The following is a 24,054-nucleotide window of genomic DNA, read 5'->3' as shown; positions in this document are numbered from 1 at the left end:
TTAAAGGGGGGGGAGGATGAAGGAGGCACTGCCCTTTTCCAGGGCTGCTTTTTCCTCCCAGTCAACCCCTGCATACTCCCTTGCTTTCCATTGACTACTTTGCCAGTGTGCATCACTCTGCTGATCATGTATTTAAGGCCAAATGAACATGGCAAAACTCAGCAGCATTCACAGTGTCTGCACTTGGTAATCCACGAATCTAGACAAATATCCATCCAAGCCAACGAACAAAGCTATGGCCAAGGACTAGTGAAAGAAAAATGGTAGGTCTCTAGGCAGTATCACTGAGATTCACTCATTCCACTCCACATTCCTGTCAAGCTCTCCACATGGAACTTTATTATGTTTCTGTTTGCAAATCTTTGTTTCCCCTGACTTCTTATAGATCTTTACTTCTCAAAAAACCATTCCATGTTAACTGCATGTAGACCTGGTATAGCAGGGGAAACACTCCAGTCTGCTGTTTTCATTAGTTGCAAATGGGTCAAATGATGGGAGACAGGAAAGGGAAAGCTGCTCCCCTTCCCTGCAAGTAGCTTGCACAGACTACTGCAGACTACTATTGAAAGGGGCATGGTGGAGTGAGAAAACCTGCTGTCAGGAAAGGCAGCAACATTCCTGTTCATGGTTATACATTTTGAAGTACATTGTGGGAAAAGATGTATTCTCAGTCATATAAATACACGCAGATACAGAAGGAAAAATTGTGAACAGGTTAAAAGGCAAAAAAATTCCAAGATATATTAATGAAAACCTGTACCTCTTCCATTTTATGCCCTTTAATCCTACCGTTCATAATTTTTCTCTGTATCCATATATGTGTGCATCCATAGAGATGTAAAATTTTGCAAAATTCTGAGGTGATGAGAGGGAAAGTGTTGGGGGGTTTTCCCCTGAAAAAACAGACATATTTCAGGGAAAACGAAAAAAATTAGCAGTACTAACTTTTCTATCAAACCTAAACCTATTTTGCTGCTTTAACAATAATCAGGATTATATAATGGTTTGAATGGTGGACCAGTATCTGAGAAACCCAGGTTCAAATGCCTATTCTGCCATGGAAGCTTGCTGGATGACCTTGGGCCAGTCATATACTCTCCGCCTAACGAACCTCACAGCATTGCTGTGAGGATGAAATATAGAAGTGGAGAATTTTGTAAGCTACTTTCAGTCCCACTAAGAAGAAAGGTGGGATATAAATTAACTAAATAAAATACATAATTTATAAAGCATACAACATTGTATTAATTGACATTCATGGAATTTAAGTATAAATGCATTAGGTTTCTACAACCAAAACTGTAAATATACCCAGTACTAAAGAGAAAAAGCTGCAGACTGCTGAGCCGTAGTAGTTGTCATCCATTCCAGAAAAGCATAGGTTTCATTGGAGTTTTTCCAATGCTCTGCAAAAATTTCTAATGCAAAGTATGGAAATCTTTAGACTTGTTCATACTATATATTTTGAATGAATAAAACCTTGTCTAAAAAGTATTTCACTCATTTCAATTTTTAAGATTTTTTTCCCAGCACTTGCCAAAAATTCCCAATTACCTGATTTGTCTGATGGAAAAATTGAATGCTATACAGTTTGATTTCAGTTTTAAAAAGCATTTTACTTATTCCAAAGAAAAAAATTATAGTAGTAAAACCTTGTCTTAAAAAGCATTTCATTTCATTCATTTCAAAGAAAAAGTATTTCATGAGTTTTTTTCAGCACTCCCCCACCCGAGGCCTTCACATCTCTATGTATATACACAAGCCCCCACATATATTTAAAACTGTACCCCACAAAACCCCTTTTGATGTTCACTGTATTACCCTAGTAGCTATCCTTTCTTTAACAAAAACAAACATAATATTGAGATACCGCATTAACAGAAAGCATCATCCTATTGAGATGGCAGTTGCTCTAGCTGTTCCCACATATTTTCTTAGAAAACCCCTAGCTCAGACACCTCAAATAAAGTACTGAAGATGACACAACCCGATACTGACCTGCAAATGCCAATGACTACCTCTTTTTCTCATTTCATGTCAATGTACTTCCTTTTTTAAATTTATTTTTTATTAGTTTTCCAACAGTTACAACAAAATTCAACATTTGGAAGAGTCAAAGCAATGAGATCAAAACTGCGATTAAGCAAAATAGCAAATGGCTCAAGTAGTACATCACACCAGTCTACCACTTAAACATATATGCCCTTTGAGACCTGGTAGGGTAACAGAGTTATCAGAAGAAGAGTAAATTCCTGAATACTGGGTTATTCGGGAGTGTCCCATTATTCTCTAAATAGCTAATGATAGGAAGCCATACTGCCTGGAACCACTTCCTAACTTTTCTCTGTGTGTTTTGTACATTTGTCTACCCATTTTCTGATTCCTTCTAACCTACATTTCTTTGAAATTAGAACAAAGTCCTAGCCTAGCTTTTATTTTAACTAAAGCCACTTGGCAGATAGATGATTTCAAAATTCTCTGGGGTAGGACAGCAATGATCATAGTAATCTGAACTTGCCCCACCAGTCTGTCTAAACTTCTTGAGTGAATACCATGCAGTCAATTTGCAGGTAATAAGGAAGCTTTGAAAAAGTATTTATATAGCCCTAATTCATGAGTTAGCCACATATCTTGGTTGCTAACTATTTCACATTTCTACAAAGAAACAAGGAAAGGTCTGGATGGAGAGAGAGGTAAAATTTCCCAAAAATGTTAAACCATGGAAAAAAACTTTTTCCCCCAAGGATTTTTTTTTTTAATTTGGGGAAAATGAAAATATATACAATATTTAATGTCTTATCAAACCGAAACTAATTTTATTACTTTAGCAAAATTTATAATTTAGCATATAAATTGCAATATTTGACATATGTATGGAACTGAAAAGTTAAAAGTGCCTTAGTAAGGCCTGTAGCCAGGAAATTTTAGGGGGGGGGCACTGGGGAAACTGGTGGGGTGTGATGTCACAAAATTAAAAATAGAAACATACAATAATAAAAGGGCTCACTGACTCATTCACCCAGCTGCTTTGAACTGCCACTCCTCTGGCACTAGATCCACACATAGCACCACTTCTCCTGTGCCAACGCCTCCCCACATTCTCCAACCTCACCTGAGTTTATGTGATTGGCTGCTCTACTTGCTCTCTGATTGGCCAACGTCAACTGAGAGAGAAAATAGCTGATCTGGAGGGAAAATAGGTTTTTTGCAATTTGGTCTTTCTGATATATGAATCACTAGCCAGAGGGTTTAGCTTCTCAGAGAAGACACATTTGGGAGTCAGTGTTTTCTGACAGGCAATAGTCAGAAAAATACTTCTACAGAGAGAAGAGAAACCCCGTTGTCTTAGATATATTAAAATTGCTCTGAGGGAGAATTGTAGATTCTCAGGATAGCTACAGAACAGCCTTGTGCAGACAAAGGATACTGGAGAAGGATTTGGCAGAAGGTCTGAGTAGTTAGCAAGAACTCCCAAACAAGCCAAATAGTCAAAGGAGCTATTGCTTCTTAGGGACAAGGAGAGTAACTTCCTGCCAGTGAAAGGGGTTGGGAAGAGAACCCTGGTATGTGATAAAAGGGAATAAGATTAGACACCTCAAGGGTTAATGAAAAGCTATAACATCTAAAGGAAAACCTAGAAATCTGAAGGAAGATTTCTTCCTTCAATAAGAACTGTATTAGTGCTGAAATATACTAAACAAAGTATATCTCAAAGAAAGAATTAAAAAGCCTTGAAACAAAACTACAAATACACTCTCTTGAATGTTCTAAGAATTCAACTCTGTATATATTAGAAAGTTTTTTACCTCAGCAATCTCAAACCCTTGACTATTTCTATTACACATATATTCCCGGCCTGTTTAATAAAATCTTTATTCTGTTTTTGAAAGTTAATTTGCCTCAAGTGCCATTTCTCAAGGGTTTAAAAAAACTGGATGGCTCCTGTATTTTCAGTAGAGGTCCTGAGCTGAGAAAAAGCCTAAACTAAATATCTAAAAACATAGGGTGGGACAGTCAAGTATTTTATGACAAAGAATATATACACGCTACTGTAGGGCAACTCAGTCACTGAAGGAAACTGAAGATTTGGCGGAAAAAAATCTGCCAGACAGCTGGGGAGATACAGGGGTTCGTCATACTGACACTAGGCAGTGCAGGTAATTAGGGATGTTATCCAACTAGTACTAAATTTACTTGCTGTTGACTAAGGCTGCAGTATCATTCAAATTTTAGTATATGTGCTGCCGAAGTGAGGCATGGGGGTGTGGCTTTGCTGGAGAAGGCGGAGCTGTCTGAAACTGGAGGCTCTGCTGTCACAGTAAGAGCTGGGCTGCGGCGGGGTAGGTTGGTGTTACTAGCGCACCAGGACAGATGCAACCAGGCAGCAGCTGCTTGTCCTAAGAGCATGCTAGTAGAAGGTGGTAATTGCGCTTGATAAGCCTGATGCACTTAGATGGTGACAAGCCTTTAATTGTTTGATGGGCAGCGAGAGATGCTCTGAAGAGGGCCGCCACCCCTGGAGAGTTTGCCTGGCAGCAGCCCTTTCTCCTCCTTATTTAAAGGATACTTTGATGCACCGGCGGGAAACCGCGCGGTAAGGCGTAAAAACCAAAAACTGTCTTCTGCTTTTTCAGTGCAATAGCGACAGTCAAAGCCAGGCTTCGATTTCACTGCCTGAGACACCAGAAGGAGACAGAGAAGCGGAGAGGAAGGAGGGATGGAAGAAGCCCAGAACTGGCCACCCAGCTAAACAGTGCACCAAAATATGTTTGTGTGTGCCCTTCTAAAGAAGAATCATGACATCCAGATTATAGCTGTAAACCTTCTCTAGAGTTTTGGGATTTTTTTTAGAAGGCTGCAGTATAAATATACTGAACAGCAATATAATATAAGCACTAGGATAGAAGGATTTTCATTGCTTATTTACTTGGTATGACCTGTAATAAATTTGGGAGCCTATATGAACCTCTCTTGTCCTCCATATTGAAGTTGCTGGGAGAAAAATGCAGAATTTGGAATGAGGTATCATTAATACACTGATGAAGTCCAATTTTATTTCTCCCCTCTGATCAGTTCAGGCAAGGCCATGGATAGAGATGTGAAGGCCTAGGGAAAATATGGGGGGGGGGGCTGGGTTTCCTCCCCATTTATTTTCCCCAAAAACCTTTTCTTAATTTTTCTCAACTGGAAAATTTGGGAGGAACACAGAAAAAGAATCCTCAATAAAACATTTCCTCTTTTAGAATGAGTGGAATGCTTTCTAACACAAGGTCTTTCTCACTCAAAATGTATTGCGTGAGAAAAACTAAGACTTTTTCAGTTTCTCCAATGGATAAACAGGGAAAATTGGGAGAACACCGTAAAAATCCTCTTATGAAAAATATTTTTGAATGAGAGGTATTTCATTTGTTCTATTGGAAAAAACTGGGAAATTTGGGGGAGCATTAAAAAACGTTATGAAATATTTTCTCTTTAAAATGAAATAATTTTTAATACAAGGCTTTTCTCATTCATATTGTTCTCACTGATATTTTTCTCCTAAATGAGTGAAATGAAAAACAAAGCTTTTATTCAAAATGTGTAATATACTTTTGTATGACAAAGACAATCTACAGAATTAGATGATAATTATAAATGATAATATAAATCTTTAAGATTTTCAAGAATATCTTTGTTTACATGTAAATAATGTTGGCAACAATTAATATGCTATAATGTGTTTAATGACAATAGATTATTAAAGAGTTTAGTGTTTTCAGTGTTACAAATTTAAACTTTAACAACCCAAATATGCTGGTAGTTTTACTTACTGAGGATGTATGAAAGTGCTCCTGTCCAAATAATATACTCTCTTTGTTTATAAGAGAATTTGTTTTCTGTCTTCAACTTCCCTCTCATACTTCTCAGATGGCAAAAAAGTAAAGATACATGCATAATCAGGGAAGTTTGGAAACTACGTACAGTGATAAACAGTGTGTCCTGTTTTAATTCATGTTGTTTTAAACTGTTTTGAATTATTCTGTAATATTATATTTATGCGTTTTAGAACTTACTTGTGATCTGGCCTGAGCCCGCTTATGGGGAGAGCAGAATATACATTTAAATAAATAGAGGATACAGCAGTTTGCAACTCTCAAGAAATGGGCATACTTTCAATTTTTCATATAGAAAATTATACTCATTTCTTTCATTTATACCTTACCTTTTTTCTTATTGGGAACCCAAGCAGCTTTCATAGTTCTCCTCTCCTCCATTTTATCCTCTAACAACCTTGCATGACAGGTTAGACTGAGACTGACAGGTTAGGCTTAGTATAACCTGGCAGGCTTCTAGGACAGAGGAGGATTTTAATCTGGATCTCCAAGATCCTAGTCTGACAACTCAAGCTGCTGCACCACACTGGCTCTCAAGCAATGAAGACATTTATAAATTCCATAAATATGCCAAATAGTACAATTTTATATGATAAGGTAGAAAAGAAAAAGTCCAACCAAGAAATCAGAAGGAGACTGAGACTGGGAATGGCAGCCATGAAGGAGCCAGAAAATATTCTTAAATTTAAGGATGTGTCACTGACGATCAAGATCAAGATAATTTATACCATGGTATTCCCCGTTATCATGGCATCCGGCCCCATCACTCCTTGGCAAATAGAAGGGGAAGTCGTGGAAGTAGTGACAGACTTCACGTTCCTGGGATCCCAGATCACCGCAGACTGTGACAGCAGCCCTGAATTTAAAAGACGCCTGCTCCTTGGGAGGAAAGCGATGGCGAACCTAAACAGCATGATAAAAAGTAGAGACATCACCCTGCCAACAAAAGTCCGCATGGTCAAAGCAATGGTATTCCCAGTAGTCATGTATGGCTGCGAGAGTTGGACTATAAGGAAGGCCGAGCGCCGAAGAATAGATTCTTTTGAACTATGGTGCTGGAGAACTCTTGAGAGTCAACCCTGACTGTTCCCTGCAAGGCCAGATAATGAAACCGAAGCTCAAATACTTTGGCCACCAAATGAGAAGGGAGCACTCACTGGAGAAGACCCTGATGCTGGGAAAGATTGAAGGTCAAAGAAGACGGGGACGGCAAAGGATGAGATGGTTAGACAGTGTCATCGATGCAACGAACATGAAATTGAGCCAACTTCAGAGGACGGCGGAAGACAGGAGGGCCTGGCGGGAGCTGGTCCATGGGGTCGCAAAGAGTCAGACTCGACTGTGCGACTGAACAACAACAACATTCCCCGTTACTATATATGAGTGTGAAAGTTGTCCAATGAGGAAAGCTAACAGGAAGAAAGCTGATTCATTTAAAATGTGGTATTGGAGGAGAGTTTTACAGATACCATGGACCAAAAAAGACAAATAAGTGGGTTCTAGATCAAATCATACTTGAACTCTCCCTAGAAGCTAAAATGACTAAACTGAGGCAATCATGGTTTGGTCACATCATCAGAAGACAAGAGTCTCTGGAAAAGAAAATGCTACGAAAAGGTGCAGGCAGTAGGAAAAGAGGAAAACCCAACGTGAGATGGACTGAACCAATCAGGGAAGCCAGGGCCCTCAGTTTGCAAGACCTGAGCAAGACTGTTAACAATAGGATGTTTTGGAGGTCAGTAATTCAGCAGGTTGTCATAAACTGGAAGCTTCTCCTAGTTCATTAGCTGTGACCTTTCCTTGAGAAATTTGATTTGGTCACAATTATCTGCATTACAGTTCATCTACCACTGCATCACCAATATAAAGTGGCTTTTCTATTGCCATAAGCAATGTACAGAAATATGAAAGCAGGCCAAGTACACTAAACAAAGATACAACAGGTAAGCAATGGAGCAGATGTTGCCAATCATACAGTGTTAACTTCCCCAGAAGGAAAAAGGGATGTGCCCTGTACAACATTCCTCACAACATTCCTGTGTCTGTAATTAGTAAGTTATTGCAATCCAGAAGTCAACAAGCAATTCATTTAAGCTAATACCTCTTGGCATCATTGCAGTACTCTATGACAGCAGCACAGACCACAAGCAACACCACCAGCAGCCAAATAGCTGTTTTTAAAAGTCCCACATACATCTCCTACATAGGTACACTTTCCTCAGGAATATTACAGTATTCTTAACACTATAAACAGTGTGAGTGAACACTTTGCTCACATAACAGCATACACCTAATGGTACAGCACAGAAGAAGTGTAATGGTAGTACAAGACCTGCAATAACCATCCAATTTTAGTAGTGTCAAAGGGTGGTCTCAGAGACCCCTTCCCTGTACCATTAAAGAGGGACTGCTTATATTATATCAACAACTGCAAGTATCAGGAGTAGTGAGTGACAGATAATGGAATTGTATATTTTTTCACAGCTACAAAGGTTTGCCCCTGAATAATACCTGAATGAGAAATTGTCTGGGAACTCTTTGGAATGTTGAATAAAAATTTAACTATGGTAAAAGTTCTAACTTTCCGTTATACTCTCATTCATTACATAATGCTGTATACTAAAATATTTCACGCCTCAAATACTCTAATTTCAAATTGTACCTCAGAACACAATCCTATTTATGTCACTTTATAAGCTGGAAGATACATTCTAAATTCATTTTTCCTAACACTATTCAAAGTGATGAACACATAAAAGGCTGGGTTTGAGTATGTTTTATGAGTGCCTGCGGCAATAAGAGGAACAGAATACTGAGAGTGAGCTACCACTACACATTTCATATTGTCTTTAAAACTGTGTTGGTAAGCAAATGTCAAGAAATTGTCCACTATGGATTTAGTATCCACAAAATATTGTACCAGTTCAAGATCGGTGTTAGTGACCTTATAACTAAATTGCAAAATAAAACTAGCTTGCTTTTCTACCTCTTGTTTAAATGCAATGTTAGTTAGTATTATTTACATATATTATGGGCATTATCTAAGTAGAAAAACCAGTCGTGGCAATAAAATTCAAGTACAAAGTAGCCTGCTACCTCTACAACTATTTTTTTCCCCAAAAATATATATCCTACTTCCCCATTACATTTAATTTTGTTGCTCAGTGATGTAAAAACAGTCAAATACACTTCATTACACTAATAATAATCAAGTAATTAGTAATAACAGTGAACCGAGTTACATAGCTCCTGACTACGCTGGCCAGGCTAGCTCAATCTTGTCAGATCTCAGAAGCTAAGTAGGGTCAGCCCTGGTTAGTATTTCAATGGGAGACCACCAAGAAATTCCATTGTCGCTTTGAAGAGAAGGGCAATGGCAACTACCTTTGTTAGACTCTTGCCTTGAAAACCCTACAGGGTTGCCATAAGTTGGCTGCGACTCGACAGCACTTCATACACACAATTACATAGGCCAGAACCATCAAAACCAACAATTACAAAGAAGTCCCCATCAAGGATAGTCTAGAAACCGCTGTATGGATTAATATAGAAAGAGCTAGTCCTTCTGGGATGTGGGCCCAAAGTCCTGAAGCACTTATGGAAACAACCTGCATTTTTAATTGAGCACAGAAACAAACAGTTAATAAATGAAGCTCTTAGAGAATGGATGTTAAGTGACCCACACCGGTCAGCAGACAAGATGCCACATTTTATATCAAGTGTATGGGATTCCTTCAGGGGTAGGCCCCATAACATTACATCAATCCAGCCTTGAGTTTACAAAAGCATGAATCAGGGTGGTAAAATCAGCTGAGTACAGAATAGAGGAGTCTTTTACAAACCAAGTGCAGATGGTAAAAACAGTCTTAGTAAGTATGTCACAGTTCCCCAACCTGGCACTTGCTGTAGTACCAGTCTGGAAGGGAGCCTGGGTCAGGGGGGTATCTTAGCATCCCATCTAATCAAGTGTGCTGCACGAGAGAAGGGAGGGTAGGAAGGTGGGTGCCAGCAGGGGTGGGGGCAGTGTTTTACTCCCTGCCCAGCATCTCTCTACCCACCCCCAGCTCAGCAAGCAGAAGCCAACACTTATCTTCATAGCCAGCACAAGGAGGAAAGCAAAGAAGCACTTGATCAGTTTATTGGCTCCTGGAGGGCATACGGCTCCACCTCCTGTGCCAACCATTTTGTACATGGCTCCATCTCCTGTGGCAGCCATTTTGTGGTGGTGTTAAAATATCACAGGTGCCCACAGGCTCAAAGAGGTTGGGGACTGTAGAAACATGCCAACCTATTCTTCATAGATCTCCCCCATTTTTTAAAGAACATTTCTAAACTTTTGACTTTATTCAATAAAGCTAACCTATGTGATGTCTCTTTCATGGTGGAAAGTGCTGTCAAGTCACAGCTGCCTTATGGGTCACATGGGGTTTTTAAGGCAAAGATATTCAGAGGTGGTTTGCCATTCCATGCCTCTATGTCACAACCCTGGTATTCTTTGATAGTCTGCCACCCAAAAACTAGCCAGGGCCAACCCTGCTTAGCTTCTGATATCTGATGAGATGGGGCTAGCCTTGGCTATCCAGGTCAGGGCAATGTCTCTTTAGATACTGTATATTCCTAAACAGAAGTATTACCAGTACGTGAACAGGAAAGTATCCTTACACATCAGAGAGAAAAGCCAAATGAAGGGTAAAACTTATTCAGGCTAACCTTAATTTAGTGAGAAAGGATGACAACAGGAAAGTTATAGAAGAAGATGAAGGAAATATTATGTTTAGGATCCAAGAAGAAATCTAGTGATAATATGAGAAAGATATTTTCAGAAAATTGCACCCATCCAATTAACAGAGCACATTAACCACAGAACATATGATTTGTGAAATTTCTTCTTCGCACTTAAAAATATTTCTCAACATGGAATTGTTCAATGGCTACATGTGACACTGAAATCATTCCATAAACTAATTACCCCATAGGCCTACAGATCTTTCTGCAGAAGTAAAGCAAATGTTGATCTCAGACGCAACACAAGTATTTCGTAATTTGTAGTTACAGATACAGGAGTCTAGTAGCACTTTAAAGGCTAACAAAATATTACTCCAGAGTAAATTTTCATGGATTAGAGTCCATTTATTCAAATGCAATCCAGCAGCTCCTCACAGGCAGACTATTTATAATGCATGTATTCAAAGATCCAAAGACTACTTACACTTATGAAAGCATTACAAGACAATACAAACACAACACTTCTAACTGGCACAGAATTTAGCATCTCAAAATTTCAGTAGTCTTTTTATTTAAAAAATCAATTTATTTTTAATATTTATGGCTGCAAATATGAACTATGTAGGTAACATCTGGCAAAATATCAGAAACCAGATTATCATGCAAGGTTTCTAGTAATTAAGTGTGGGGCTTCAATGCTCTTTTTGTTCTTCTTTGTAGCAGGCAGAAACAGTGATGCAAATATATTTGACTAAATTGTATAATTTATCTACAGAGTTTGGCTTTTTATTCTACTGAAGATAATTAAACTTGAAAGATCAACCACATAAAGCTATGCAAAGAGACAAGAAGAATCTTGTATAATATGGAGCCTTTTTAGTAACACAATTCTTAACAACTCACAGTATTTTGCCTAATAGCATACACTTCCAGAAAGTAATTAATCACTGTAGCTTTGATTTAATTTCCTGTCTTACCTCTCCCAGCTATGCCGCTATCAGTCAGCCTATCCTTACTGATATATTATCCCCACGGCAACCACAGCAGTTGCTTACAAAAAGCAATACCAGGAAACCATTTAGTGTATTTTTAGCTTCCTTTGATGCAGTTAAGCAACTGGAAAAAGGTGAGTTTGATCATGTGAGACCAGCAGTCCTGAAACCATAACCCACACCCACATCACCAGGCTGCAGTATTGCACTATCCTGTATGAACTGTAGAACTTCAAGAAGAAGAGAAGGTTGGATTTATACCCCGCCCTTCACTACCCAAAGGAGTCTCAGAGCAGATTACAAACTCCTTTTCCTTCCCCTCCCCACAACAGACACCCTGTGAGGTAGGTGGGGCTGAGAGAGCTCTGGCAGAAACTGCTCTTTTTCAAGAACAGCTGTGCCAGAACTATGGCTTGCCCAAGGTCATCCAGCACATGCAAATGGAGGAGTGGTTCTCCCAGATTAGAGTCCGTGCATTTAACCACTACACCAAACTAGCTCCTATCCTGTCAAACAAATCAATCCCAAATACACACAAGGAATCCATCTGGCTTTTTATCAACCATGGCACAATTTAGGCATTATATTTTGCATTCTGACAATATTGTGATGTTCTAAACCAGGGGTGTCAAACATGTGGTCAGCTGATTTAGATCCAGACACAATGATGGTTACCTGGCTACTTCTCAACTTATCTCAGAACAGTCCCATCTGTGGTAGCTGGAAACTGGAGGGAAGGGGGTTGTTACCTGGAGCTAGATCCAGGCTGCACCCTCTTTTCCTTCTAGCCTTGTTGATGGCAGCTGGCAACTGGGAAGAGGGGCTTTCTTCTGGATCTAAGAATGACAGAAGAGTTCCTGGCCCTGGCTTTGATGGAACTGTGCCCTCAGGAGTTGAGCCCTTGCTATTTACATCAAGTCAGAGTAACTGCTGCATTTCTTTTGTACAGAACAAAGCATTACAAATCTGATATGCTAATACTATGTTGAATCTACTCTATTTTATGGCAGCATTGTACTTTACTACAGATCAGCATTAGGATCTCAGTTCAGACAAGAAGTTGCCATATGGCCCTGGGCAGGTCACTATCTCAGCTGTAAAATGGGAATTACAATGACCTCACTGGATTGTTATGAAGGCGAACCTGATGAAGGCGGCAACACATTTCATATTAGAAGTACTATAAATAAACACAGATACACTAATTAGTTGCTCTCAGAGACACTCACATAAAAGTTTGTGCAATACAGAAACACAAACTGACTACTACTATGACAATTATGCTTTTGAAAGTTCCAAAGCATACTAAGGTGGCAGTGTAATATCTCTGAGTTAAATTCACATTTTTCAAAGAAGTAATGATGTGTTTTGTACTCGGACGGCAGCATGCATAATTCTAGACTTAGTTTAAGCCAGAACTTAAGAACATAAGAGACGCCAGTGTTGGATCAGGCCAAAGGCCCATCCAGTCCAACACTCTGTCACACAGTGGCCAAAAATACCAGGTGCCATCAGGAGATCCACCAGTGGAGCAAGGACATTAGAAGCCCTCCCACTGTTGACCCCCCCAAGCACTAAGAAGACAGATCATCACTTGCCCCAGAGCCCCTATCGATATCTTGTGGCTAATAGCCACTGATGGACCTCTGCTCCATATGCTTATCTAATTCCCTTTTGAAGCCGTCCATGTTTGTGGCTGCCACCACTTCCTATGGCAGTGAATTCCATGTGTTAATCACTCTTTGGGTGAAGAAGTGCTTCCTTTTATCCGTTCTAACCCGACCGAACTTGTTTTTAAATGCATACTTCAGGAACAAATGTAGCACTAGCAATTAAGAGAACACATGGAAGCATAAGCAAGTTCAATTTCTTCTTCACATAGCAAGGGATTAGGTGAGAGATCTCCTAAATAAGCTAAACTCTACTCACAGCCCACCTCTACTAAAAACTTAAGTAAAATATTTATGCTGCTTAAATGATCTAAAACAGGATAAATAAATACATTAAAGTATCATTAAAATTGCCACTACTGCTATCTTAAACTCCTCCTTCCCTCCGCCAACAAGGATAGTTCTTCACAGAACTCCAAAAGATATCTAGATTCTGACAGCTAATTAAATAGAGGAAGACCTACAACTACCAGCATGAACGGAATTTACTGCCCTGGAGCTCCAGTGCTTTTTTGGTGGAGAGATTAATTGTTGACCACATAAAAAAAATTAAGATCACACCTTCACATTAAAAAATACTTAACTCAAACATTTATGTGACAAGAGTATTCATTCCATTGCGTCAAGACTTTCAAATCAACTATTGGCAGCTACTCTGAACCAACAGGGCTATAGCACATTGAAGAATTTGGCAATAAGATATCCAAAGGAAAAAAAGATGCCTGTCAATTTTAATCCGAAAGAGACATGTCTCGGGACTGTGCTTGGGACACAACCTTTGATACTATGGGGCAGAGGTTGCTAGATAGAAAAACAGCGGAAAAATGTTCCCGTGCCTTTAAGAGTGGCATAGGTGAGAGAACTGAAGCAACACCTGCCGAAGTTCACCTTCCTACGCAGACAGGGCAGCTCATGACCCTTTCCATCGGCAACATCTAGGCAGAAATCCACAGGATGCCTAGGACAGGCATCTCGACACTCTGACAACCAACACCACATCCTGCTGGACAAAAGGGAGAGAGAAGGCGAACGAAATGTTCTGAAGGGCCAACGGCAGCCAGTCTGGGGTGGAGGCTCCCGGCCGGTTTTTTGAGACTAACCGACGCCAAGCAACTGTGGCTTCCCGCCCAAGCCCGTGTCAGGGAGAGAGAGAACCAGACAGACTCGCTCGCCTCACTCGAGAGCAGACGATTTCCACGCTCGACTAGCCTGAGCCCCGGGGAACTAAGGCTGGCACGACCCCTATTAGTACTCACAGCCCGTCTCCTTCTTGATCTCTTCAATCTCCTCGTCCCGAAGCAAGGTGGACGCCCGGGAACCCATCACGGCCGCCTCACCGCAAACAACCAGGCAAAGGACTAGAGAGACTTCTCTGGGCCTAGAGCCGGTGAACCTCCACTGCGCCCACCAGCCAATCAGCTACGTTGGGCCAGCTACTGAGACTGCAACTGACGGAGCGCGCGACGCCCCCTCTTATCACCTCCCGTCTCCCCTCCCCCAGCTACCGAGTACAACACTAGCCCAACCTATCGAAAGTGCGCCTGCGTAGAACGATTTTCGAACCTGTCTGCTCCATTGCTCCCATTTGGCCTGACGTCACTACAGGCGGGTCTTAAATGTTTCCTAAAAACTACAAATCCCAGCAGCAATTTAGCTCTCCGACTTCTGATAAAGAAAAGGGTTTTCTTCCAGTGGTGGTTGAGGTGATGCAAGGCTTCTTTCTCACGTGTAGCGCAGCTGTTCGGTTCCCCCCTCGGGCTCCCAGCTTATTATAGGAGAGGCGGTAGTGTATTATAAGGCCAGGAAGACGCCGAGAGTGGAGGAGTAATGAGGCACCTTACTGTTCGAAACGGCTTCACGGCCTGCTTGTCGCAAGACGGTTCTAGGAGTGAGGCGCGCCCTTTCCTTTTTAAATTTTCCAGTGGTTAAAAAACAACAACGAATTCTGCAGGCAAACAGTCACAGTTGAGGAAGTGCTTGTAGTCAACGGCCAAGCTCTTTGTTGCTTTTTCTGAAATTACAATGTTCTGTCCCTGCCTTATTTAAACTTTCTTCAAAGAGACTGTGCCCACCATAACGGGAATAAAGGAAACGCTTCCTGTGCTTTGCCGCCACCGCCAGTATATGGTAGGGTGTGCGTAGCTGGGGGAAACTATAGATTGTTGGCTCAGTAGTCTACCCAAACACTAGGATAGCCGTTCACTGGAGGCTTAAAGGCGTTTACAGTACTAGGGAGTAATTTCCATGGACCTAACTTTTAACATGCTTAGGTTTCTACTATAGTTGTGTAGACTGTTGGAATTAAATATCTCATGGCTAATTTTTATAGATTTATGAATCCTTTCTAAAGCTGGTGATGGATCCAAGGGTCTAAAACTTGAATATGGCTCTTATTATCTTTAATTCCTTTAATTTGCTGCTTTTTAATCTTGGGACCGGACTGCATTTATTGTTACAGTGACTTCTTATCAGTAGGAATATGGGCTTCCCTCCCCTTGTTATTGTGAACCTCTAGCACAGTTTCAGTTCTTGTTCTAGAAACAGTGGAGGAAGCAGAACTCCTGAGACTAAAATATGGCTACTATCTGTGCAGTTGTTGCATTTTTGTTGTTGTTCAGTCGCACAGTGGAGTCTGACTCTTCGCGACCCCATGGACCAGATCACGCCAGGCCTTCTGGTCTTCCACCGTCCTCTGAAGTTTGCTCAACTTCATGTTCGTTGCATCTATGACACTGTCTAACCATCTCATCCTTTGCCTTCCCCGTCTTCTTTGACCTTCAATCTTTCCCAGCATCAGGGTCTTCTCCAGTGAGTGCTCCCTTCTCATTTGGTGGCCAAAGTATTTGAGCTTCAGTTTCATTATCTGGCCTTCCAGGGAACAGTCAGGGTTGATTTCTTTGAGGATTGACTGATTTGTTCTTCTTGCAGTCCAAGGGACTCTCAAGAGTCTTCTCCAGCACCATAGTTCAAAAGAATCTATTCTTCGGCGCTCGGCCTTCCTTATAGTCCAGCTCTCGCAGCCATACATGACTACTGGGAATACCATTGCTTTGACCATGCGGACTTTTGTTGGCAGGGTGATGTCTCTACTTTTTATCATGCTGTTTAGGTTCGCCATCGCTTTCCTCCCAAGGAGCAGGCGTCTTTTAATTTCATGGCTGCAGTCACAGTCTGCGGTGATCTGGGATCCCAGGAACGTGAAGTCTGTCACTACTTCCACGACTTCCCCTTCTATTTGCCAAGGAGTGATGGGGCCGGATGCCATGATCTTAGTTTTTTTGATGTTGAGCTTCAAGCCCACTTTTGCGCTCTCCTCTTTTACTCTGAGCAAGAGGCTCTTTAGATCCTTTTCACTTTCAGCCATTAGAGTGGTATCATCTGCATATCTGAGGTTGTTGATCTTTTCCCCAGCAATCTTAATTCCCGCTTGTGATTCATCCAGGCCAGCATTTCGCATGATGTACTCTGCATATATATTAAATAAGCAAGGTGACAGTATACATCCTTGTCGTACTCCTTTTCCTATGCTGAACCAATCAGTTGTTCCGTATCCGGTTCTAACTGTCGCTTCTTGGCCCTTATACAGGTTTCTCAAGAGACATGTGAGGTGGTCTGGTACTCCCATCTCTTTAAGGACCTGCCATAGTTTGTTGTGATCCACACAGTCAAAGGCTTTAGCATAGTCAATGAAGCAGAAGTAGATATTTTTCTGGTACTCTCTTGCTTTCTCCATAATCCAGCGAATGTTGGCAATATGATCTCTCGTTCCTCTACCTCTTCGAAACCCAGCTTGTACTTCTGGTAGTTCTCTATCCACGTACTGTTGAAGCCTAGCTTGTAGGATCTTGAGCATGACCTTGCTAGCGTGTGATATGAGTGCAATTGTGCGATAGTTTGAACATTCCTTGGCATTGCCCTTCTTTGGGATTGGAATGTATACTGATCTTTTCCAATCCTGTGGCCACTGTTGCGTTTTCCAAATTTGCTGGCAAATGGAGTGCAGAACTTTAACAGCATCCTCTTCTAAGACTTTGAATAGCTCAGCTGGGATACCATCACCTCCACTAGCTTTGTTGTTAGTAATGCTTTCTAAGGCCCATTTAACTTCACATTCCAGGATGTCTGGCTCGAGGTCAGTGATTATACCGTCGTGGTTGTCAAGGACATCGAGGTCTTTCTTGTATAGTTCTTCTGTGTATTCTTGCCATCTTTTCCTAATCTCTTCTGCTTCTGTTAGGTCCCTACCGTTTTTGTCCTTTATCATGGCCAGCTTTGCATGGAACGCTCCCTTGATTTCTCCAATTTTCTTGAAGAGATCTCTAGTCCTTCCCATTCTATTGTTTTCTTCTATTACTTTGCACTGTTCATTCAGGAAGGCCTCCTTATCTCTCCTTGCTGTTCTCTGGAAATCTGCGTTCAGTTGGGTAAATCTTTCCTTTTCGCCTTTGCCTTTCGCTTTCCTTCTTTCCTCTGCTATTTGTAAAGCCTCATCAGAAAGCCATTTTGCTTTCTTGCATTTCTTTTTCTTTGGTATGGTGGTGATTGCTGCCTCCTGTACGATGTCACGAACCTCTGTCCATAGTTCTTCAGGCACTCTATCTATCAAATCCAGACCCTTGAATCTATTCTTCACCTCTACTGTATATTCATCAGGGATGCGATCTAGGTCAAACCTGAATGGCCTCGTGGTTTTCCCAATTTTCTTCAGTTTAAGTCTGAATTTTGCAATGAGTAGCTCATGATCTGAACCACAGTCAGCTCCAGGTCTTGTTTTTACTGACTGGATAGAGCTTCTCCATCTTTGACTGCAAATTATATAGTCAATCTGATTTCGGTGTTGCCCATCTGGTGATGTCCATGTGTAGAGTCGTCTCTTAGGTTGTTGGAAAAGGGTGTTCGCTATGACCAGTGTGTTCTCTTGACAAAACTCTGTTAACCTTTGCCCTGCTTCATTTTGCTTTCCAAGGCCAAACTTGTCTGTTATTCCGGTTACCTTTTGACTTCCTACTTTAGCATTCCAGTCCCCTATGATGATGAGGACATCATTTTTTGGTGTTAGTTCTAGGAGGTGTTGTAGGTCTTCATAGAACCGGTCCACTTCAGCCTCTTCTGCATCAGTGGTTGGGGCATAGACTTGGATTACTGTGATGTTGAATGGTTTGCCTTGGAATCGGACCAAAATCATTCTGTCATTTTTGAGATTGTATCCCAGTACTGAGTTTTTCACTCTCTTGTTGACTATAAAGGCCACACCATTTTTTCTACGAGATTCCTGGCCACAGTAGTAGATATAATGGTCTTCTGAGTTAAATTCGCCCATTCCTGTCCACTTTAGTTCACTGATTCCTAAGATATCGATGTTCAGTCTTGCCATCTCATTTTTGACCACGTCAAGCTTACCTTGATTCATAGATCTTACATTCCAGGTTCCTATGCAGCATTGTTCTTTCCTTTCACCATCAGACACATCCACAACTGAGCGTCCTTTCGGCTTTGACCCAGCCGCTTCACTCTTTCTGGAGTTACTTGTACTTGCCCTCTGCTCTTCCCCAGTAGCATATTGGACACCTTCCAACCTGAGGGGCTCATCTTCCGGCGTCATATCTTTTAGCCTTTTGATACGTTCCATGGGTTTTTTTTGGCAAACATACTGGAGTGGGTTGCCATTTTCTTCTCCAGGGGATCACGCTTGTTCTGAGTTCTCTGCTGTGGCCTGTCCATCTTGGGTGGCCCTCCACGGCATGGCCCACAGCCTCATCGAACCATGCAAGCCCCCTCGCCACGACAACGCAGTGATCCATGAGGGGGAGTTGTTGCATTAGTTTTTCTTAAATTCACTTTAAAATGTGTTCTATGGGTGTTGATTGTCTGCATGTGTTTATGGCAGGGAGTCCCCATCCTTTTTGAGACTGTGGGCACTTTTAGAATTCTGACACAGCATGGTGGATGCAGCCTAGGGTTGCCCACCTCCAGGTGGTGGAAACTCGAGCTGCAGTGTTAGAAGAGTCAAACAACATATATATACACTGCAAAAACCTTTTTTATAAGTTAGTGTTCTATATGTTCCATCTTATAAAGTGCATTGTGTATTATTCATAATATTCTAAAACATGCAAAATCAACAATAATAATCAGTTTGTACAATCTAATAGCTACCAGTCAGTTTACATCCTTTTTACACAATCAACCCCAATGGGAGTTTCTAGAATTGTACACCAGCTTCTCCTTGCTTGAAAGTCTTCTAAAGGGGGACGTTTCCTTTTGTGGTTACATTGAAGTTTAATTTGATGTTTGTTGCTGGTCCTACAAAAGGCCCATTAAGCAGCTGACATTCATAGATGGAGCGCTCCTGAAAGAAGATTTCATTTAGAGGCTGTATGTTCTCTCCCAGATCATTCTGTCTAGTAATCTGGATTTTTTTGGCTGTTCCTGTAACATTGAGCACATGCTTGGGCCTGCTATTGTTTTATTGCTTTTTATTTTAGTATTTTGTGTATTAAGAATTCACATCTAAGCCTGTATTTTTAAAGGTGGTGGAAAGTGATGCTGTATTTTTTGTTCCCCAAACGAATTATATAGAATCTAAAGATAAAAATGGACATTGTTTTATTAATTTTGTCAATAACTCTAGTTCCTTCTTGGATTTTAATATTTCTGGAAGCATTTTAACAGAAGACTTCTCTGTTTAGTTTCTCATCTAGTTTGAAAGCAGATACCGTGGACAGTGAGCCATAATGGATCCTAGCAGTGATTACTACTTCCTCAGTGATGCTCTGGGAAGAACAGTGGAAATCACACTGAAATGTGGCATATTCCAAGGAGTACTGCAACATGTGGATTCCAACCGAAGTATCTTGATAAACAGAGGTTCTATTTTTGTTTAAAACTATTTTCATATCTGTCCAATGTTATTTAAAATAGTGAGGTTCTTTATCTTCTAAATCAGAGTAGAGACAGTGTCTATAATATATTTTCAGGGCCCACACTATTCTCTAGGAACTCAAAGTATATTTGATACACGTGTCAGGTGGTTCCCCTAATAATCTCCCTGAGAGCCTAATTTCATGATACATTGTTCCTGGGCTTGTCCCCAAGTCCTGTTAAACAGATGTGCACTGGGAGTTCCCTGCTGAAACTTAGATTCTTTGGCAAAGGGAGGGGGGGTACAATATATATTTGTTCCACAACAGGACAAATAATAAGTCCCACAGGCCATTTCAAGTTGGGGAAATGATGTGGGGGGAATGTTTAAGACCCCTATCCCTGCAAGCCATTGTTCCAGTCTGAATTGGGCCCCACACAACTAAGAATCCAAGTTTATATTTAAGAGTATGGGATTCTGGATGAGCAGGAGAGAAGTTGAATGCCCCTCTGTTTCTTTTGAAATTCAGGTGCCATGAGTAATGGCCTAAGCTTGTGAGACCAGGCAATATAAGCATTGGAAATGGCTAGAGAAATGGCAATATTTAGCCAGCTGTGAAAAGTACTGGGTTCGATACATCAGGATGCGGACCATGACATCGGAGAAGACACGTTTATTAGTACTTAACACATGGAACAAAAACTAACGGCCGGGTGGCCAACTTTATACAATTGGGGAGGGACACCCCTAGGTTCTATTGGCGGGTTTGAACCCCCTGCCAATGTCCCTATTGGCTCCTTACTTGCAGTTCAGGAGCCTAGTCCCTATTGTTTTAGGGATTGATGCTCTAGCTGCCTCTGGCTGGCGCCTGGCAGTGGTCTGAGGACATAACAAGCTGTACGTAGCAAGGACATCACAGAAACTTGTCACAGGTCTCTTGAGCTAGGCTCTTAAGCCTTTTTTCTGCTTCTGCCTCTCTTCTTCCTTTACAGAGGCAGCCCTCTGTTGTAGACCATATTATTGGTGTTGCATGAGTGGAAGTGCCTAATGATTAAGGAATGAGCTTCACAATGGAAATGAGCCTGCACAAGCAGAAACAAGGCTTAGGAGCCAAGACTTGGAAATATTTGCTGCTATGCATTCCTGATCTTACAGAGTGTAATGAATATAGTTTTCTAGCATTTAACATGTAGCTGGTCCTGAAAAATGTTATGTATTTACATGAGCAAAATTCTATTAATGCAAATAATTCCTTCTTCCATGCAGTTGGTACTAGCAGAATGCTGTTATTAATATCAATCTCTCCCTGCCCTTTACATGTGCAAAGCGTGTTCTTGGCATCCTAAGGCCAATGACACTGATTAGGTTCTGAATCCCTTATTGTTATATATTGAGCCTGTCTGTATTGAGCCTGAACTGTCCTTGCAAAAGAATTTAGCTTGGGATGCAGAACAATAGATTGCTAGGATCTTAGAATGGGCCAGTAGGGAGACAGGGATCCTAGAGTAAACCAACTGGGAAACAATAGAGTGTAAATAGCGTATTGTTGTGAGTGGGGTGTGTTTTGGGTGTGACCCTTTTCAGGCATAAATAGCCAGTCTTCTTTCTCTTGCTGAATCACTAATAACCTATGAGCTGATCACTTCTATGCGTCTGAACCCAGTATATTTCACTCATCTAATACTGAACATTCCTTATAATAATGACAGTTAATTCTTTATTGAAAATTCCTGAGCAGCTGTCTTTGAGCCAGATTTTCTTGAGTTATTCCTGCCAACTTATTTTACTGAAAGCACATTGCAGTGTGATTAGACGAGATTTGTCTTTTTAGATGAAATATAGATCTAATCTTTACTCAAGTCATCTTGTGCAAGAGTGAATTTCAACACCACTGTCATATGTAAGAAGCTTAAATTATCTACATATTTTACTCAGCTGTAAGAGGGGCTGGCTGCTCTTCCGCACTTCCTGGGTTGCTCCATAGCTGGCATCTACTGACAAATTCCAAAGAAATAACTTGAACCATTGACATAGAGCCATCTGCTCAGTCATGCATGCAGAAGGTTCTTGCAGTACTTTGAGTACCAATTAACAGCTTAACATTCTGTTGTTTTCTGTGCAGGTTTAGTAATGCTGAAAAGTCCAAGTACTAAAAGCACTTTGATTCTTAATGTAGCAGCCTGTTTCTTGGCATTATGAAGCTGGGTTCTTGGATTTGTACAAAATTAATATGAGTGATGGCATTGGAACTATATATACAAACACTCAGTCTCCTTTGAATTTTGATTGCAGCTGTTGATGCTGTGAACATACACATGGGGTGTTAGTAAGGCTACCAGTCTCCAAGTGGGACCTGGGGATCCCCAGAATTACAGCTCATCACCAGAGATCAGTTATCCTGGAGAAAATGGATGCGTTGGAGAGTGGACTCTATGGCATTGTACCCCACTGAGGTCCTTGTCCTCCCCTGGCTCCATCCCCAAATCTCCAGGAGTTTCCCAACTTGGCAACCCTGCTCCCCCCATCACCACTGGTGACCAGAGGGGACTTGGCAACCTTGGGTGTTAGTTCCCCACTGATTTCATATGCCAGTAATAAAGACAAGCATGCTTAATAACTGGAGTCTAGCCGCACTTGTATTTTTTATGTAAGTTTCTGGTTCAATCCACTGCCACTTACACTGCATAGTTTAAATCTCCCCTTTATATATATTTGAGTTTTCGTGTGAACTCTTTCGTGTGAACTCTTCCCCAGGCTTTGGGTTCCTGATCTGTTGCTCATGAGGGGGGCCAATCCCCTGGCCGCGTCGCCTCCCTCTGTCGCCTCCATCCCGCCCACAGACCTGCTGACCACTGACTCGCCCTCAGTCTCCGGGGAGCCGCCGGCCGGGATGGACGCTCCAGCGGGTGGACGCCTCTGAGTCCCACCACCTCAGTGCCCGGCCTCCGCCCCCACGGTGCCTGCTGGCCCTTGGGGCACTCCAGGCCATTCATGGAGCTGGGAAACACAGTGGCTAGGCGGCAGCCAGCACAGTCCCCAGGACAAGGAAAATACACAGCCAGGATGCTGTAAAGTTTGCCTCCATACTAGAAAGGAGATGAATGGGATCTAAGGATGTGATTCTCACAATTTAGGGCACATCAATTTCCAGTTCTGACATATTTATTACCTATGTTGTTTCCCCCCAGTTGAACCCAATCAGTTGATAACTAGAAACCGAGCTTGTGATTCTTTTGATAAATTTATTTTTAAAATCTTCACTATTTTGCACTATATATACAACTATATATACAACTATGATATGTAATGTTTGTACAGCTCTTCTAAGCTTTTAAAAGTGCAATCCGTCACAGCATCATATCCCAGTCATATCCTCCCTTTCCCAGACTCCACCCCCAGATCTCCAGAAATTTTCCAAGTTGGAGTTGGCAGCCCTAGGAGAGCTTTCCAAGAGTCTAGGCAACTGGTAATCCAAACAGAAACCTCAGATAATAATTAGAATCATAGAGTTGGAAGGAACCTTCAGGGTCATCTAGTCCAACCAGTTGAGTCATACAGAGTTTAATGAACGGTGAGATTAATATTTACAGTGACAATTCCACTTCTCCCAGCAACATCTACTTTCTGTCATTTGTTTTAGGAAAGTTAAAAGGCCCACGCCTCCAAAGCTCTAAGAAAATAAGAGAAGCCAATGTTGGATCAGACCAATGGCCCATCTAGTCCAGCACTCTGTCACACAGTGGCCAAAAATACCTGGTGCCATCAGGAGGTCCAGCAGTGGGGCCAGGACACTAGAAGCCCTCCCACTGTTGCCCCCCCCAGCACCAAGAATACAGTTCATCACTTGCCCCAGAGTCCCTATCTATACCTTGTGGCTAACATCTACTTTCTGTCATTTGTTTTAGGAAAGTTAAAAGGCCCACGCCCCCAAA

The 24,054-nt window shown here is 41.4% G+C and overlaps 2 protein-coding genes across 3 annotated transcripts in view; one reads left to right on the top strand and one right to left on the bottom strand.

The window, feature by feature from the left end:
- The window catches only part of CHP1 (calcineurin-like EF-hand protein 1), a 38,568-nt gene extending 23,837 nt beyond the window's left edge, over positions 1-14,731 (bottom strand). Inside the window, exon 1 of one of the 2 annotated variants that reach the window (XM_015429512.1) lies at positions 14,517-14,731. In XM_015429512.1, coding sequence (XP_015284998.1) covers positions 14,517-14,583 — 67 coding nt within the window. In that variant the 5' untranslated portion in view covers positions 14,584-14,731. The remainder of the gene's footprint in view (positions 1-14,516) is intronic. The other variant, XM_015429513.1, reaches the window with a different exon arrangement.
- Positions 14,732-19,994: 5,263 nt separating this feature from the next.
- Positions 19,995-24,054, top strand: part of EXD1 (exonuclease 3'-5' domain containing 1) — a 47,677-nt gene continuing 43,617 nt past the window's right edge. Inside the window, exon 1 of the mRNA XM_015429503.1 lies at positions 19,995-20,127. Coding sequence (XP_015284989.1) covers positions 19,995-20,127 — 133 coding nt within the window. The remainder of the gene's footprint in view (positions 20,128-24,054) is intronic.

This window comes from Gekko japonicus, unplaced genomic scaffold (assembly GCF_001447785.1).
Source record: "Gekko japonicus isolate JY-2015 unplaced genomic scaffold, Gekko_japonicus_V1.1 scaffold251, whole genome shotgun sequence".
NCBI classification, from domain to species: Eukaryota; Metazoa; Chordata; class Lepidosauria; order Squamata; family Gekkonidae; genus Gekko; species Gekko japonicus.
Note: the sequence above shows the minus strand (reverse complement) of the source record. Positions and strands in the feature narration are given on the sequence as shown.